At 35.1% G+C, this 17,421-nt stretch overlaps 1 protein-coding gene across 6 annotated transcripts in view; it reads right to left on the bottom strand.

The window, feature by feature from the left end:
- Window positions 1–259: 259 nt before the first annotated feature.
- The window catches only part of CEPT1 (choline/ethanolamine phosphotransferase 1), a 40,577-nt gene continuing 23,415 nt past the window's right edge, over window positions 260–17,421 (bottom strand). For 4 of the 6 annotated variants that reach the window (XM_007977608.3, XM_007977605.3, XM_007977604.3 and 1 more), the window contains exons 5-9: window positions 10,479–10,563; window positions 2,896–3,027; window positions 2,264–2,422; window positions 1,660–1,785; window positions 260–1,056 (exon numbers count right to left, since the gene is read on the bottom strand). In XM_007977608.3, coding sequence (XP_007975799.1) covers window positions 937–1,056; window positions 1,660–1,785; window positions 2,264–2,422; window positions 2,896–3,027; window positions 10,479–10,563 — 622 coding nt within the window. In that variant the 3' untranslated portion in view covers window positions 260–936. The remainder of the gene's footprint in view (window positions 1,057–1,659; window positions 1,786–2,263; window positions 2,423–2,895; window positions 3,028–10,478; window positions 10,564–17,421) is intronic. The other 2 variants (XM_073008493.1, XM_037998186.2) reach the window with 1 other exon arrangement.

A 17,421-nucleotide genomic window follows, 5' to 3' on the forward strand; every position in this document is an offset into this window, starting at 1 on the left:
GAAAATTTAGGGGAAGGGTCTGAAATTTCTAAGTGATTACACAGGTGATGACTACAACACAAAAAAACCATTGACAGGAAAGATGAACATAGTTCTCCTTTTTAAAGTTAAAGTTTCTACAAAATAGAAATGTCACAAGACACATTAGAACAATGCAGTGGACCAAATTTTCTTATTAAAGAACAGAAATTTTGCTTAAATTTAAAAAAATAATATTAAAACTTAGTTTATCTTTTCACTGAATAAAACTGAGAAAAAGTTGGCTTTCAGATCATATATTTATTTAAAAAAATAAAATGGGAAATTGACAAAGTTACCACATTATTCTGCATGCTAACAGGATTTCCCAAGCCTGTGAGAGAATCATTTCTTGAGCAATTAAAAAAAAAAAAAAAAGAACTTCCTCAACAATGTAAAAATAGGAAACCTTTCAATCCAAATTCAAGGTCTTTATTACTAGTTCCACCTCACAAGCTAGTGGGATGTATCTGTGTCACAAGCTGAACTCCTTAGTAAAGAAAGCTTGAGAAGACACTAAACAAGGATGTTACTAAAAGACGATGATTTGTTAAAATTATAAAGCAATCATCTTTTGGCCTGCAAATAGTCAACATTAGAACTCTCCACCACTGTGGATCTGGCTCCCCATCACAATGTTATTCTGAATCCAGGATAATTACAATCACATGGCATTTTTTTTCTGCATGCTTTCTTGGCCCAAACCCTGCATGATAACATATACAATTTACAAGATGGGACTTGAAATTCCCATTCTCACAGAATAGTTAGGGAGTGTTACCAATAATAAAGAATAAAAGTTATACAACATTGATTATTATAAATTATATTTGTTCTTATCCACCCCCATTCTCCTTAATATGTTCAGATTCTTTCCTGCAGAAAACATGGTGTTCCTATATAATACCAATTACATCATTAATGATGATTAGAATGAGCTGTAGAAACCTTGATTCTGAAGACATGTATGTGCAGGTGAGACGCAATCTGATTGCAAACACTGACACAGTAGCGGATCAAATCAAAGAAAGAGAAAACCTGGAAAGAAAAGAGACATTCTCAGCACCCGTTTAGGCTCTCCCTAAGCTTCCTGAAAGTAAAGAGGAGTGGCCCCTGTTTTCTCTGCAGATTGACCTTCTATTCTAAACAATAATTCAATTTCCTCGCAATCTTTCCTTCACATACAAACTCTTTGTTAGAGAGACAGATGGCAAATATTTTAAGCTTTATGGGCCTTATTGTCTTTGACACAGTTGCTTAACTCTGCCATTGTAGCATGAAACCAGCCAAAGACAATATATAAATGAATGGCCATAGCTGTGTTCCAATAAAACTGTATTTACCAAAACAGGCTATGGGCCCACAGGGTGTAGTATGCCGATTCATGCTTTTTTACTCAGTCAGCAATTTGCAATTTATGAGCCCTGCCTGATGTAGGTAGGACTAGTAAGATTAATGCAAAAAATAAAAGGCTCAAATATAAAGTCATAGAACTCTCACACAGCCCCATTTATGTGGATTTCTGACATTCCAAATCATTACAATTATATGAACTATCTCTCATGACTGGCTCATCAAAATAAGAAAACAAGCAACCTTCAAATCCTCAAACCATGAAATAAGACTTAGTACAATACCTACCAGGGCAATCCAAAGTACAATATATTCATCAATAAAGCTGTTAAAATACTGGTCCAGAAACAAAAGTGCTGGACCTATGAATGCTGTGTCATGCAAATGCATTTCACTTTTCGTCATGTGTGCAACCTATGAATAAAACAGAATAACGTAGGCATTTTCATAGGAGGACAATTGTGGACTACAGAGTAAATCATATTGTGCTCAGATCTCAACTTCCAGTAATTATTTAGGAATAGCTGTTGAATTCCCAAAACTAAAAACCCAACAATAAGAAATGTGTCTGAGAAACCCGCCAAAAGATGCTTTTCACAAGGAGCCTTAATTTGAGTGTCCAGATTGAGACTGAAGAATGTAGATAAACTGAACAACCAAATTAAACAGTGGATAAAAGGGTGAAAAGTTGTATGTTTTCCAAGAACTTCCAGTAACTTCAAATTGTAGCTTCACAAAGGGTAAAAATAGTTCCCATGTTGATATCAAGAGATTCTGATTAGAGGAGGGCAAACTCTAGGACCATTTAGGAAGCACAGAATGAAAACTATGGCCATAAAACCAAAATAAGATAAAAGTGAAAAACAAAACAAATAAAAACTCAGGTGCTTACCACAAGCTTATTAGTGATTTTAGCAGACACAAAACCAAATGTCAGTATATAAAGACAGGGATGCTTTTCAAAAAGCTGAACTGCGGATTTCTTGTAGATCATTGCAGCTAATGTAATCACTGATCCAATATGGAGAAAAGGAGAAAGGACACTTGTTCCCTGTACAGAGTGAAGAGAAGAGTTAATAGTATTCAGTACTCATCAGATACTGCATGGATCTGCTCCAGAACAGTTCAACTCAAACTTTCAGGAACCTCACCGCACCTGATAGGCAGCAATTTCTATAAACCACAAACTAGAAGAGCTAATGAAAAGTAGCAGCATAAATTGATTAGGTACAAACTGAAGATTTCACTTGAGAGACCAGGCTTATTTTTACAAAGCAGCTCATACTTTAAAAAACATGTGAATAAGTATGTGTGTGTGTGTGTATGCATAAAACTATGACTGTATAAAGCATATAAATGTGGGTAAGTATATATAAAATTGAAGTTTTGAACATTAGTTTCTTTAAAGGCTGTGTATCAATTATAAATTAACAAATGATTTTATACATTTGAAATAAAAAACAAAATGACAACAAAACCAAGTCCTAGTGTAAACAAGTGTTGAAAATCTTAAGGCATACTTACTGCTATTGTTGATCCATTTTTGCCAACACCACCTGTGAAGATTACACGGAAGTAATTTGTACAGGAAAATATGGTCCCTGCTACAGTACAAAGTGCAGGAAAAATTTTCATTTGAATATTCAGCACTGGAATCTTTAATGGGTAGAGAGAGAAAACAATTAAAACATATACAAACTAAAATAAGAAAACAGTCTAATACTTGATTCATATTCCCAAAAACTTTCCATTCCCTCCAATTACATAAATATGTAAAGTAATGACAGTTTCCTTTTCCTCTTCGTTATAAGCAATATAGCAAGTCTCAAGAGTTGAGGCTATTTAGAAATTAGTCTCACTTCTGATATCAACCTTAAAAAAAAAAAAACAAAACACATTCAACTTTATTAACTTGTGTCACAAGTTAAGATAGATTCACCTAATGCATGCCAGAGATCTTGCAACAGTGAATCAGGATGTGTTCTGGCCTTTTAATAAAAGGAGTGCACCTCGCCTTTTTCTTTGTATATGTTTTTGAATTCTACCTCTAAATCTGTAGAACATTCATAATTGTTGTGAGGAAGTATGAAGCATAACAGAAATGTCGCAACTAGATATAAAAATCTGCAGAGTATAGAGAATGGAAGACAAAATTTCTATTCAGAAGAGTTCCCAACTCCAAATTGTTAGGATACAGGCAGTAAAAGCAGAAGGCAACTAAGAAGGCATTCACATGCAGGAGAAAAAACAGGTCAAGTACATTCAAACAGATTCTACTACTATGCATCCAAAATTTTGAAGTTTAAATGTACTTTTCAGAAAAGTGAATAATATATTCATAAAATACACTGAAAATGTATTTACCTGAAGTATGGGGGACAGAGTGGATTGATATCATGCATTTAATCTTGAAAACACAATATCCATCATTTAAAATGAAATACACTTGTACTGAATTTTAAAAATCATTTAAGAGTCTCTTCTTTTTTGCACCCCTCCCTTTAGCTTTTTTGGTCTCAAATTTTGTCCAATATGGATTGAAAAGAAAGTAACAGTAAAATAAATGATGTAGTCTAGTAATAGAAACAAATGATTATAGAAACGAGATTCCAAAAGCCCCCAATAGTTTAATAAGCCATGAGTTCTTACAATGAAAAAAATTTTTTTAAAAAAATTGAGACCGAGTCTTGCTCTGTCACCCAGGCCGGAGTGCAGTGGTGTGATCTTGGTTTACTGCAACCTCTGCTTCCCAGGTTCAAGTGATTCTCCTGCCTCAGCCTCCCGAGTAGCTGGGATTACAGGTGGCCACAACCAGGCCTGGCTAATTTTTGTATTTTTAGTAGAGATGGGGTTTCACCATGTTGGCTGGGCTGGTCTCGAACTCTTGACCTCAAGTGATCTCCCAGCCTCAGCCTCCCAAAGTGCTGGGATTACAGGTGTGAGCCACCATGCCTGGTCACAATGAAAGCATTTTAATTAGGGCTGTTTACACTTTGTACGACTATCATCTATCTACACTTTTAAAATCAAATAGCAAATGTGGCACTTCCTACTATATGGGAAACCTCAGTTAAGATTGGAAGACATAAATCTTAATGTTTGGATACTTCATTTCTTCAAAACTCTCAAGAACTCACTTTGTTTAGATAACTCCGTTACCTCTTACAAAAATGCAGCTCTAAAAAAAAATTGAAATCAAATGTTCAAATTTAAGTTGTACTGAAGCAGTGTTAAATTTTCTGAAATTAACTAGGTCAACCTAAAAGTCAAGTCCTAAACTATCCTAAATGGTTATCTTCTCTTCCTAAATCTCCAACCTCTGCAGTCTAAGTTCAAAACTTGTTTTCAATAAAGGAGAAAATCAACACCATGGTTGCTTTGAACTCCAAGAGATTTTTCTGCTCTTGTTCAATAAACTAGGGACATTACGTTCTCAATCTGATGCACCTGGCTGAAACTCAATACTGTGGCTAGTTTCCTGGTTCCCAGACTCTCTTCCCACCCCTCCCACTTTTGACTCCACAGAGACAAAGGATCTCTCTGGCAAAGGGGAAAATACTATACTTCTCTCAGATTCCAAAAGAAGCAACGCATTATTCTATCACAGGGGCAGCCCTGTATTAGGGCCAGGGTACTAAATGAGTACCATCTCTGTATAATAGTCATCTGTGTCATAAACGAACTGAATCAGAGTCATAACTGTATTTATAATTTGGTGAAATTGCCTTGGGATCGTAAAAATCATTGCCTTTTGAAAGAATAAACACAAACATTAGAAAAGCCAGGAAAATTAGTACATGGCTTGGATTACAAAGGAAGCAAACTAGGAGCAAAGCATCATAGATTCTTAAGGTTCTCATCACTTTTGTCATATATGTTAGCTACATACACCAAAACATAAGCTCCTGAGTGATGCATTTTGTTTGAATTGATTTTGTACACTCTCTAGAGCCCTGGTTATTGTAGGTGGCTCAATACATATTTGTTAAATGAAGACTAAAATCTCCCTTTCTCTTACTTTCTATGTAGAACTCCTGTTTTGGGAGAGTATGAAGAAACATCTAGCCCCCACATTAGCAATGAAATGAGCTACCAAGAAAATATGAGGCAAAGTGAAGAAAAAGCTCGAGTCAAAGGAATCCCAAGTCTTAGCAGGTGATCCTTTAAAAACTGGCACTACTTATAAAAAACACAAAGTGTTGCTATTCTCACCCCACACTTAAGATCAAGGAGGGTGGCACATTCTGTCTTTCCCTCAGGTCAAAAAGGACAGGCACATTCTGTATTTCCCAACCTTTTTCTTTCTGTCATCATCTTGGAACTCATCAAAGGTGGCCGAAGTGCATCCACTCTTTAGAAATAGCCAAAGAGCTATACCAAAGACATCTTTATGTCAGGACTGCTTGCAGTTTCAAGTCTTTAGGAGTCGGGAAGAGTAAGAATTCCTTTGGGTCATGGTGTCTGTCCTATATCCAGGTGAAAACTCTTCAGACTCATACCATGAAGGTATGCATCCAAATAATAACAATGTAATGTAATTCACTTTCAAAAAGGTTACAGATAGAAAAAGAAAATCTTAAATTATCAGTATCTTTACCAGATTACAAAGGTCATGTTTTCTGGTTCAATAGTTTGTATTAATGCAGACTACTATCAGTTAGTAAACTCTGACTAGTTTTCTTATAAGCATGATAAAATGTCCTTATAGGCTTTGTACACCAGAGCAGAAATAAAAAGTATCATTTTGAGATTAGACACTTTCCTCAAAGAATGTGGGAATGCCTGTTTGTAAATCATTTTAATGTAAATGAATTCCATCAAAATACAGCAAATGTTAACATAATTACAGTGTCCACAAAGGAAAATCACCCTATCAGAATTATTTAAGTGTAAAGGCATTTTAACATCTTGTAGTTCAAGAATGAGATATCAATTTATACTACATAGAAAGTCTTCAGTCTGACCAAATGAATCCTGAAACTTCACTTGCAATAGTAACACTCACCTAGTTGCCTTAACTGAATGCCAGAAAGTCCCTTGTGGCTTAATACAATTTGATCAATTACTACATTTACAAGACTCAAGCATCAGTAAAAGTAACCATGAGTTGATTATATGTAAATCTTTTCCAAAGTAAGAATATATTCTTTTCTGTTTTTTTAAAGAGTGATAGGATAGAAGATAGTTCCAAGGCATTCTAAAAGGAATGTCTTTTGGGGAAGCAAAAAACAAAAAAATATGCTTTTTGTTTCTTGCAATGTATAAAACAAGCACTGACTTTTATGGATGAAGACAATTTCCTTTGGGGGGAAAAAAAGGGAAAACAACAACAACAACAACAGTAACTATAACCTATGGTAAAAACTCATCTCTTTGGGGAAAAAAATTGGCAAAGAATGGATAATCCATATGTAATAGATGCAAATCACTTACCTTTACAAAACAGCTGATCTTCTGGAATCAGCCTTATGAAGACATCTGCACTGTTTTTATTTGTTCTGACCATAAACTTGCTTCCTAAGTGTCAGTAAAAGCCTTCTAATTTAATGAGGATTTGGAAGGCAATTTCCATTTTATGCCTCAATCTCAGAAGAGATGTAAATTTCACACCTGAACCCTAAGTGAGTATCTCTTCTCCATTTGGCACGCAAATAAGTTAGAGCTCAATATGTAGTAATTGTTCCTGTATTAGCATAATGCAATTCAAAACAGCATATTCAGTAACGAACCCATAATGCTAAGTAAAAAGAAAAAAATAATATAGTGATCTGAGGTCAATTATGGGAATCTATATTGGGAGTTGTTTAAAAAAAGAACCTGTAATCCCAGCACTTTGGGAGGCCGAGATGGGTGGATCACGAGGTCAGGAGATCGAGACCATCCTGGCTAACCCAGTGAAACCCCGTCTCTACTAAAAAAATACAAAAAACTAGCCTGGCGAGATGGCGGGCGCCTGTAGTCCCAGCTACTCGGGAGGCTGAGGCAGGAGAATGGCATAAACCCGGGAGGCGGAGCTTGCAGTGAGCTGAGATCCGGCCACTGCACTCCAGTCTGGGCGACAGAGCGAGACTCCATCTCAAAAAAAAAAAAAAGAAAAAACAGAATATTTCACTAAGTCTCCAAATATATCACCAGAGAAGTCAGGTTGTACCCTTTTAGTTTAATGATGCTAACAGTAGGACCAAAGTGCTAACAATAGGATGAAGGGGCACAGGGAGAATCTGTTTTCCTGTTGCAACCTCACCTCACGAATCCTGAAATTAGACTGCTAGTTTACTGGGTCTGGGAACTCCATTTCAGATGTGAATCTGAGAGTTCCTCAGATAAAATATTTTAAAAAATTTTTAAAAAATATTAAAAAGGATAGTTATATTAATTACAAGACGACAAAATATTTGATCTTTATAAAAGAAAAAATTATATCTACTATGTACATGTGTAGATTTTTCCTAATGGAAAAAGGTAAATAAGTATACTGAAGCAATTTACTACCAGGCATCACCTCAGAAATAAGGATATGTATATAACATGCACAGACAACTTCATTTACAATGTTTTATGCATTTCCATATTTACAAAAAATGATTAGGCACACAGGTAGCATCCCTAATCTGAAAATCCAAAATCTAAAATGCTACAAATCCCAAAACTCCTTGAGTGCCAACATGATACCACAAGTGGAAAATTCCACACTTGACCTTATGTGACAGGTTGAGGTCAAAATGTAGGTGCACTAAAGTTTATTCAGCATCTCCAAGGGAAAAACAACCCTCCCAGTCCCCTTCATAGCTGCAATATATCTTTGTGTAAAGGCCCATATCCTGTCACGTAAGTACCCTCACAAAGGGTAATAAAATGACATTGTGCAGGCTGGACATTCCAACAGCAGGCTCTTCCCAATGCCCGACATGGGGCCAAGAACTAAGTGCATTACTGTTTTTTAATTTTGTTTTTGTTTTTTGCTTATTATCTGCTGTGTAGTATAAAGATATTGTTGAAAATGTCAAAAAGGCCTGCAGATAATTTTTGGTTAATAGTGATAACATACAGGTATTCTAGTGATGCTAGTGTGCTGCTTCACTACCCTGAACACATTATCTTTTCACTGATACGTCTTATGTTTTGCTAAATATATCTATGTGTAAATAAGTGTTAGAAAATGATTGCTTAACAGTAGTATGTAAATTCAGAGTCAGGAGTAACACTGATGTCAAACCACAGATTATCCACATGGGTGGCTAAGATAGTAACACTTTTGCTTTCTGATGGTTTGGTACACACACTTCGTTTTATCCACAAAATTATTAAAAATATTGTATAAAATTACTTTCGGGCAATGTGTATAAGATGTATATGAAAATAAATTTCATGTTTGGACTTGGTATCTCAAGATACCAAGATATCTCATTATGTATGTGCAAAGACTGTAAAATTTGAAAACATCTGAAATCTGAAATGCTGGTCCCAAGAATTATAGACAAGGGATACTTAACCTGTATAAACCAAACACTGATTTGTTTTCCAATAATCAAGCCAGAAATCCCACTTTTTGGATATTGGTATGCTGAAACTTTATGTACAAGATGTTACAAATAATTTTGTGAGGAAAATTTTGGTATACAAGGCTTATAAAAATAATAACATAGTCAAAACTTTAGGAGTGGGGGTAAGCTTTCGGCTTTATGATCTGGTTTCAGGAAAACAAAAACTATTATTTCCTTCCTATAAGGCAAAACTGTTATTAAAAAAAAAAAGAACTAGTCTACTGAAGAGCAAAAGTAATAAAATTCGTATTTCCTATGCATTAGTCTCAAAAGCCAATAGGGTCTCTATAGTGAAATCTAAGATATATAAATGAATGATATTATGTACATAACTGAATAGTTTCACAATTTTCCCAGTTGACTGTGGATTATTTTTATTCCTTCATCTCCTACCCCTTCACAGACTCATCTTCCCAACAAAAGACACTTAACAATTCATTTCTGGCAATAAATACTTTGGGTAGTGTATCAATTACACTTCCTCAAGTACCTCATTTTCCATCATAAAGTGAGTTAGGTAAGGGAAAAATGTTGCTCAGTAAGTTTCCCTTATACTTTAAAATTAATCTGATTTTTAAGAATTACATTAATTTAGGTCTAGTAAATCTTTTCTTTGTTAAGCTTTCACCAAATGAATGATAAATACTGTATTCTGAAGGGGTGATGGTAGAAATCGGCAGTTAACTGATGACCAGGGGAGTACAAACTATGACAACCCAAATCTGAAAGAATACATTAAAACTGTAAGAGCAGCAACAACTTTTATTGAGTGCTTATTAATTTGATAGGCACTATTCTAAGTGCTTTAAACAATATCTTAACTCTTTTAATGCATAAAATAACTTTATGAGATAGGTACTACTGACCTCATTTTACAGAGGAGGAAACCAGGCCAGAGACAGTTACACAACAGGTTAAGTTCACACAGTAGGCCGTGCAGCCTGGGTCAAATGCACAGAGTCTGGTTCCAGAGCTTGTGTTCTTGGCCCCCGTATTTTACTCCCTACCTCAGAGGTTTGTGGAACAGAATCTGTTTGTAGGAGTGACTATATTTCAGGTAGACCTGGAAATCAAGGTCCAAGCTCATTCAAACAATCCCATGGCACTGATTTCATTCAACAGGCATTTATCCTGTTTTGGAGCTAGAGTTAACTTACAATCTCAAATTTTTTATTCAGCTTTAAGTATATGACAGAGAAACTGGTAGACTCATGTAGTTAAGAAAGAGAATAAAAGGTCTAATTTAATCTTGTCACTGGTTAACTTGTTAATAGTGTCTGCTGTTTCCTCAGCTGTAAAATGGGATGACAATACTAATTCAGATTCTCAATGGCCTTCAAAAATAACAGCCCTGGAATAGTCCTAACGTTCCACATAACTCCAAGTAGTAAAATTCACCATCCTCTAAAGAGAAGTTGTGTTCTACTGTTCGCTATGACTTTTCATTTTCAGAAAAAATAAAAGAATTTCACACATTACCCTTTAACTGGATTATCCCATATTACAAAACACAAGCAAAAGACAACATGCATTAAATGGGACACACAATGTGAAAAAAGTTACCATAGACTGCCAAAAAGGTGGTCCTCCAATCACTGCCAGCAAATGCATGATTATTATGAAGATTTGCACTTCAGTCACATCAATTCTGATTAGGTACAAAAAGCCAAAAGAGCAGAATTACTCACAACAATTTCAAGTTAATTACGTGCAAGCTTAGCAGCATTCCTCTATCATGCACAATAGAAAAAAAAATCTCAAATATTGAGGAAAGGGGAAAAGGAGGCATCAAAAATTTGTTATGAGCAAAATCATATAAAATCCAAAGCCTTTTAATTTAATTTGATGAATTTCAAAGAGCAATAAAAACCCCTCCTTTCCAAAGGAAATTTCTGACTCATTGAAGTTGGGCTGAAACCATAGGTTAACCTTTCCCACCAAAACAAAAAAAAAAAAAAAAAAAAACAAAAAAAAAATTGAGGAGGTATTAAATTTTGAGTATCAAGCAGAGGATTACATTGCAGTGCTATAAAATATGAAATCTTGAAATAAGTGCTTTGTAGTATCAGATGAAATAAATGGTGCGCTTTAACTCACTGACACTTTGTAACACTTACTGTTCTTTAGATATATTCATTTAATGTCTGCCATTGTATAGGTGTGAAAACAAGAATCTCCTCCAGTTCTCAAATTCTTATTCTTACTAGGTTAACTACTCTAAGACTTCTGCAAAGAAGATACTGAAAGCAGCCAAGAATTAGCTTTGGGGTTGCTGAAAATAATTTTACAGTCAAGAAGAGACAAACCTCATGCACAACAGGGCAGCAGAAATTAGAAGCCTGAAAGTGTGAAAAAAAGAATATGGGCAAAAAGACTGGGAAGCAAAACATACGCTGTTTTTCCTTTCCTCCTGTAAACTAGCACTTTCTACAATTTTGAGATTATCATTCTTAGATTACTGGATTCAAATGCCTTCTAATTTTGAGAACTTACCCTACAGATATACTTGCACAAAATGATGTTTATACAAGGTTATTCACTATGGAATTATAAATTTACAATAGCATAATTTAAAAAAATTCCCTCAAAGGGAGTAGTTATAAAAATTATGGTACTTCCATAACATAGAATATTTTGCAGCTTTTGAGTAGGGCAGCTCTCTATATACTGATATAAAAAGTAGCAAAGATATAGTAAGTGAAAATAAGTTGCAGAATGTGTACAGGCTATTTTTTGTGTAAAAAAGAGAGTATTCTACTTTTATCTTTGCCAGTAATTGCATAACAAATTTCTTGAAAGATACATTACAAACTAAGAATAGTGGTTACCTGTTGGGGAGTACGGTATAGAAACGGGGAACTGGGAGATAAGAATGAGGAGACTTTTCACTGTATACCTTTTTATAATGCTAGTTTTTCAACAAAGTGAATAATTTATCTATTATAAGTAATTAGTCTGAAAGTAGATAACAGCAGCAAAGGGATTCAATTCCCAGAACAGAACAGAGCCTCCATTTCCAAAAATATATAAAGCAGGTAATCTGTAATGTGAGTTTAAGATACATAAGCTGTCATGCTGTGATAAATAACTGGGTTGAAACTAATGTCTTGCAACTAAAAAAAATGGGTCTTTGTTTGCCCAGGAATGTTTTTTAAACAGAAGCTTATTTAGCTGCAAACATACAGTGATGTAGTTATCTTGATATACACATTGAAAAAAAAAATGGACTGAATTAGGCTAAAAAGAATCTGTAGAGCTGACCTGGTGACTGGTGTTGCCAATAAGGGGAATTACACTCAGTAGCAGATTCAGGAGACTAAGCAGGTAGGTGTCAAAGATGATCGATTCTGTCTTGGGTGGAGGAGGGTAGACATCTTAGAACATTTTGCTGGATATATGAAGTAGCCTTTTGGAAGGGGAAGGGCCAGAAGTATAGAATTACAAAATAAAAATGGAGGGAACCTCATGCAATTAATCTTTGTACCATGGATTAATATAAAAGAGAATAGGAAACATAAAAGATCTTTACAAAGTCTCAAATTGGGATTCTTAGGGCAAGTTTTATAGAATAGTCATTTGAAACTTTCAAAGACAGAATTTTCTTAACCATTCTAATACTAACATTTTATTTAGATGAATAATGTCTTACTGTTATGGAGAGAGGGCCAGGAAAACTTACTTACCAGTTGGTAGTTAGTTAAGAATATTTTTTCTTATTTGTTTATCTGATTTAGAAGACTATTCTGAACTCCAGGATGAGAATCTTCTGCTCTGAATCATGAGAACTGCCTATCATAACTCCTGGAAGTGTGGTTCTAATCTTGACTGTCAATGAAAAAGGGTGCATGCAGTGCAAAGTCATTCCCAGGGATGGGAACTAAAGCAAGCAAAGAGGGACAGGTGGTAGAAATGATAAACAAGAGTTATGATTCTGTTTAGAAGACAGCTAGTTATATGACAATTCATTCTTCCACCTTTCCGCTAAGAAGTCTCAGTATGGGCTCAATTTACTGTAACACATACTAGAAAGAGGCTCATTTTAATCTTTTTGGCCATACAGGGAATACACAGTTATTTAGAGGACAGAATATTATATAGGGGCAGGAATTTGGCATGTCTGTAATCACTTCCTTATTATTATTATTATTATTCTCTGAATCATGAGAACTGCCTCTCATCAGTGGAGAATCATCAGTGGTAATATTCTCAAGTGTTGGGACTGTTCCTCAAAACCAAAACAAAGAAACTGACCACTACTACCACACCAAGAAAAAAACAATGAAAAACAAAACCAAAAAACCCTTCAAGACACATGGGATATGTGGTCGAAGAGCATCCAAACACCGGTGATTTTTTTAACAAAACATATGGGAAAATAAATTACTTATGTGTCGCTTTAGATTTCTACAGCCTAAAGTTGTAGAGGGAGAAAATTAAATGATACTAACCACAATTTTCTATATCTATGAAGGTACATGAACATCTTGACTAGTGCTGCTTTAAAATAATTTCCTGGCTTTGCGTGGTGGCTCACACCTGTAATCCCAGCACTTTGGGAGGTCAAGGCAGGCAGATCACCTGAGGTAGGGAGTTTGAGACCAGCCTGACTAACATGGAGAAACCCTGTCTCTACTAAAAATACAAAATTAGCCAGGTGTGGTGGCACATGCCTGTAATTCTAACTACTCAGGAGGCTAAGGCGGAAGAATTGCTTAAACCAGGCAGGCGGATGTTGTGGTGAGCTGAGATTGTGCCATTGTACTCCAGCCTGGGCAACAAGAGCAAAACTCTGTCTTAAAAATAAATAAATAAATAATTATTTCCTATTTCTACTTTATTTTAATATAGGTTGTCAAAAGACAACAAAGAATTCTCCCAATTACTGGGGATAACCCATAATGAATATTCTCATCAGGACACACTTAAATTACTATGACAAGCCAGAAACAAACACTGTTTTGATGGCTGTCACAAAAATAAATAAAAAGAAGCAAACCATTCATCTGATGGGGAAGCTATAAATGTGACAGTCTGAGGTCAAAATAACCTTCAACGCCCACAATAAACTTTAAGCCAATCATTCCTTACAACATTCTAATGGTCTACTGATTAACAGAGAATAAAGTGTACTAAATGAATATGAATAAACTTCTCAACAAGGGAACAGAGCATCTCTTTAGTTGGAGTGATGATCTCAGGAGGTCTTCATCACTACAAAAAGCTTAGAAAACTCTCTGATCAAAGTAGTTATTACATCAGAAGTGCACTACAAAAAGCTTAGAAAACTCTCTGATCAAGGTAGTTATTACATCAGAAGTGCAAAATAGCTTTTAAAAGGGGGTAGAACAACTCCAAAGTAAGTTAGCTAACTATGAGAAAAATTTCTATTTTGAAAGTTTCCATTTGTTTATCAGTGTTACCTGACAAATGCATTTGGTTTGAATTTCAGAATTCAGTTTTAATTGAGGGATGTGAAGGGATTTAAATGGCATTCTATGAAAACTAAGCACATTAATTATCTTTTCCACAAATTTTTAATGTCTTTCCCCTCTAAAATCAGAAACAGACAATCCATTGTTCTTCTACATGTGACATATGCATTTCAAAGATACACTTGCAGTTATTTTGTAAACATAAGTATTTTTGTTAAACTATACATAGTAAATATAATTGTGTTGTAGTTTGGCAACACAATTGTTTGTATTAGTTTGGTTAACATAGAATATGCATTAGGGATAAATTCACAATGTCAAAGAATCCCCGATTTGTACAATTTGACCTGTGAGCTATTGTTAAAGAGAAGCATTTTGTTTAAAAAAATCATCTATTTCAAGAAGTCTAGATTCTTACTCAAGGATTAGATAGCTGTTAACTCCAGATTTATAATTATCTGTAAATGGATCTGAAGCTCTAGGTAACTTATGGATAACCAGAGCATGACATTCATTATAGATTCTACCAGAAATACCACGGGCGGGGTGAACTGTTGGTGGACTGAATAAAGATTACCTAGAAATTCAATATACTGATTTTGAATATTTTACTTTCTATCCTTGGTAAGGGACAAACTGGACATGGTAATCTTAATGTTAAATAATATTAACCATACAGCTGAGTGGTAACTTGGAGTATTTTTAATTCAAGTGTTATAAATTTGGAAAACAGACAGCAAGACAAGTCTATTTTTGAAATAAGCTTAATTATTAAAAACACATTACCTACCACATGAATGACTACATGGATCTTCAGACTTTCTGAGAAGACTAAAAAGAAAAAGCCCATTGAATAACTCTAAGAAGAGAAAAATATAGCCAAAGGCTAGAATAGAACAAGTCCTCTAACATAAAAAGAAATAGAGTATAGGTCTCAAATTTAAGGGGCAGCCTATCTTTATTGCCTTTGAAAACAATAAGACCCGAAAGGAGAATCCTCTCACAATCTCTGAGTTAAATAAAGGGATCATGAGCTTATTCCTCCTCTCTAACTGGCACAATAAAAAATTTGCCAACCATTGGGAATCAGCTAAAACAGGTCTTAATGTAACAATAATGAAGACTTATTATATGCTTAGCACTACAGTAAGCACTTTACATTCTTAACCCTTTAAATCTTGACAACCACCCTAGGAGGTAGGAAATATCACCATTTTGTAGATGAGAAAATTTAGAAAGGTCAAGTGACTTTTCCAAGGTTACAGTGAAAATAACCTTGAAGAGAAACCGGAACGTTGTTCCCATGCAGTGCTAAAACTCTTCATATTCTAATACAATTTTATCAAAAATGCTAGAATACAACAGGAAATAGCTTATATATAGTTTACATGCTAATAAATCAAATTCATTTAGAAACAAATTATTAAGGACAATTCTTTCTGAAGGTTTTTTCCAAACTTCATAAAAAAAGAGAGTATATTTGACAATCTCATTTTAATTATCAAATCAGTTTAAGCAGTAAGTATTAAAAGCAAAAGAAAATCTCTGCAAGTTAGCAACTGGTAAAAAACAGTATATACGGAGAAAACAAAATATTTTGAAAATTTTTTTATGATGTTAAAATGCATTAGTTTCTAGAAACATTTTAACAGAAAGGGCTCTATAAATATAGGGTACTTTGTTATCAGAGACAAGGTGAAAGTAGATACAGTCAATATTTTGACTGTTAATTTCATTAAGAACATTGGTGGAAAAGACCTTTGCTAAGTATAATCAACAATAATAAAAAAAGGGCTATCAAAAATTATAAACCTACAAATCTAGACAACTGCAATGAGCATAAAGCTACAGGTCTTTGGAGAAAGTACCAGAAGACAGTGTAAGGGTAAAGGGAGACTAATGATATACTTCTTAGTACAGTCGGCCCTCTCTATCTGTGGGTTCTGCATCCATGAATTACACCAACCACAGATCAAAAATATTAAAAGCTGTATCTGTACTGAACACGTGCAGACTTTTTTCCTTGTCATTATTCCCTAAACATTACAGTATAACAACTATTTACTTGGCATTTACATTGTGTGAGGTATAAGTAACGTAGAATGACTTAAAGTATACAGGAGGATGTGTATAGGTTCTATGCAAATACTACATCATCTTATATCAGGAACTTGGGCATCCCTGGATTCTGGTATTTGCAGGAGATCTTAGAACCAATTTCCCACAGATACGGAGGCACAACTGTATTCTCCACATTCCAAGGTTATTTTGAAAAAAGATGCAGAATATCCCTCACCATGAATTTGTCCTCAAAGCCATCATTACTGCCACTGAATAACTGGATTGACAACACTGAAATATACTTTTCAGAAAGAACTCAGCCAGGCAGGCGGATCATGAGGTTAGATTGAGACCATCCTGGGTAGCACCGTGAAACTCCGTCTCTACTAAAAATACAAAAAATTGGCCAGACGTGGTGGCGGGCACCTGTAGTCCCAGCTACTCAGGAGGCTGAGGCAGGAGAATGGCGTGAACCCGGGAGGTAGAGCTTGCAGTGAGCCGAGAGCGCGCCACTGCACTCCAGCCTGGGCGACAGAGTGAGAAATCGCCCCCCTCAAAAAAAAGAAAGAAAGAACTCGGCCAACAAGGAATTCACTATTTCTGTATTATTGAAGCAATATTAAAATTTTTACAATTCTTTTTTTTTCAGGGCAGGAGACCTAATGTAGGAAACCTAATGAACCCTTACATTGATATAATTATCTGTCAGGTTTTCATATGAACAGTTCTCTGACATTCTCTGAACTGCCAAATAAATTGAATCTAAGCCCTATTTTTTCTTATGCTAAAGTGTGAATGATTCTGGACTATCTTACTAGGAAAACATTTCCTAACAATGTTTTTAAAAGTCATAAGGTCAAAATTGCAGTTATAAGAAGAGAAAGAAGGGTGAACGCTGTGGCTCATGCCTATAGTTCCAGTGCTTTGGAAGGCTGAGGTGGGAGGAATGCTTGAGGCCAGAAGTTCAAGACCATCCTAGGCAACACAGCAAGACCTGTCTCTACAAAAAAAAT

Source organism: Chlorocebus sabaeus, chromosome 20 (genome assembly GCF_047675955.1).
Source record: "Chlorocebus sabaeus isolate Y175 chromosome 20, mChlSab1.0.hap1, whole genome shotgun sequence".
NCBI lineage: Eukaryota > Metazoa > Chordata > Mammalia > Primates > Cercopithecidae > Chlorocebus > Chlorocebus sabaeus.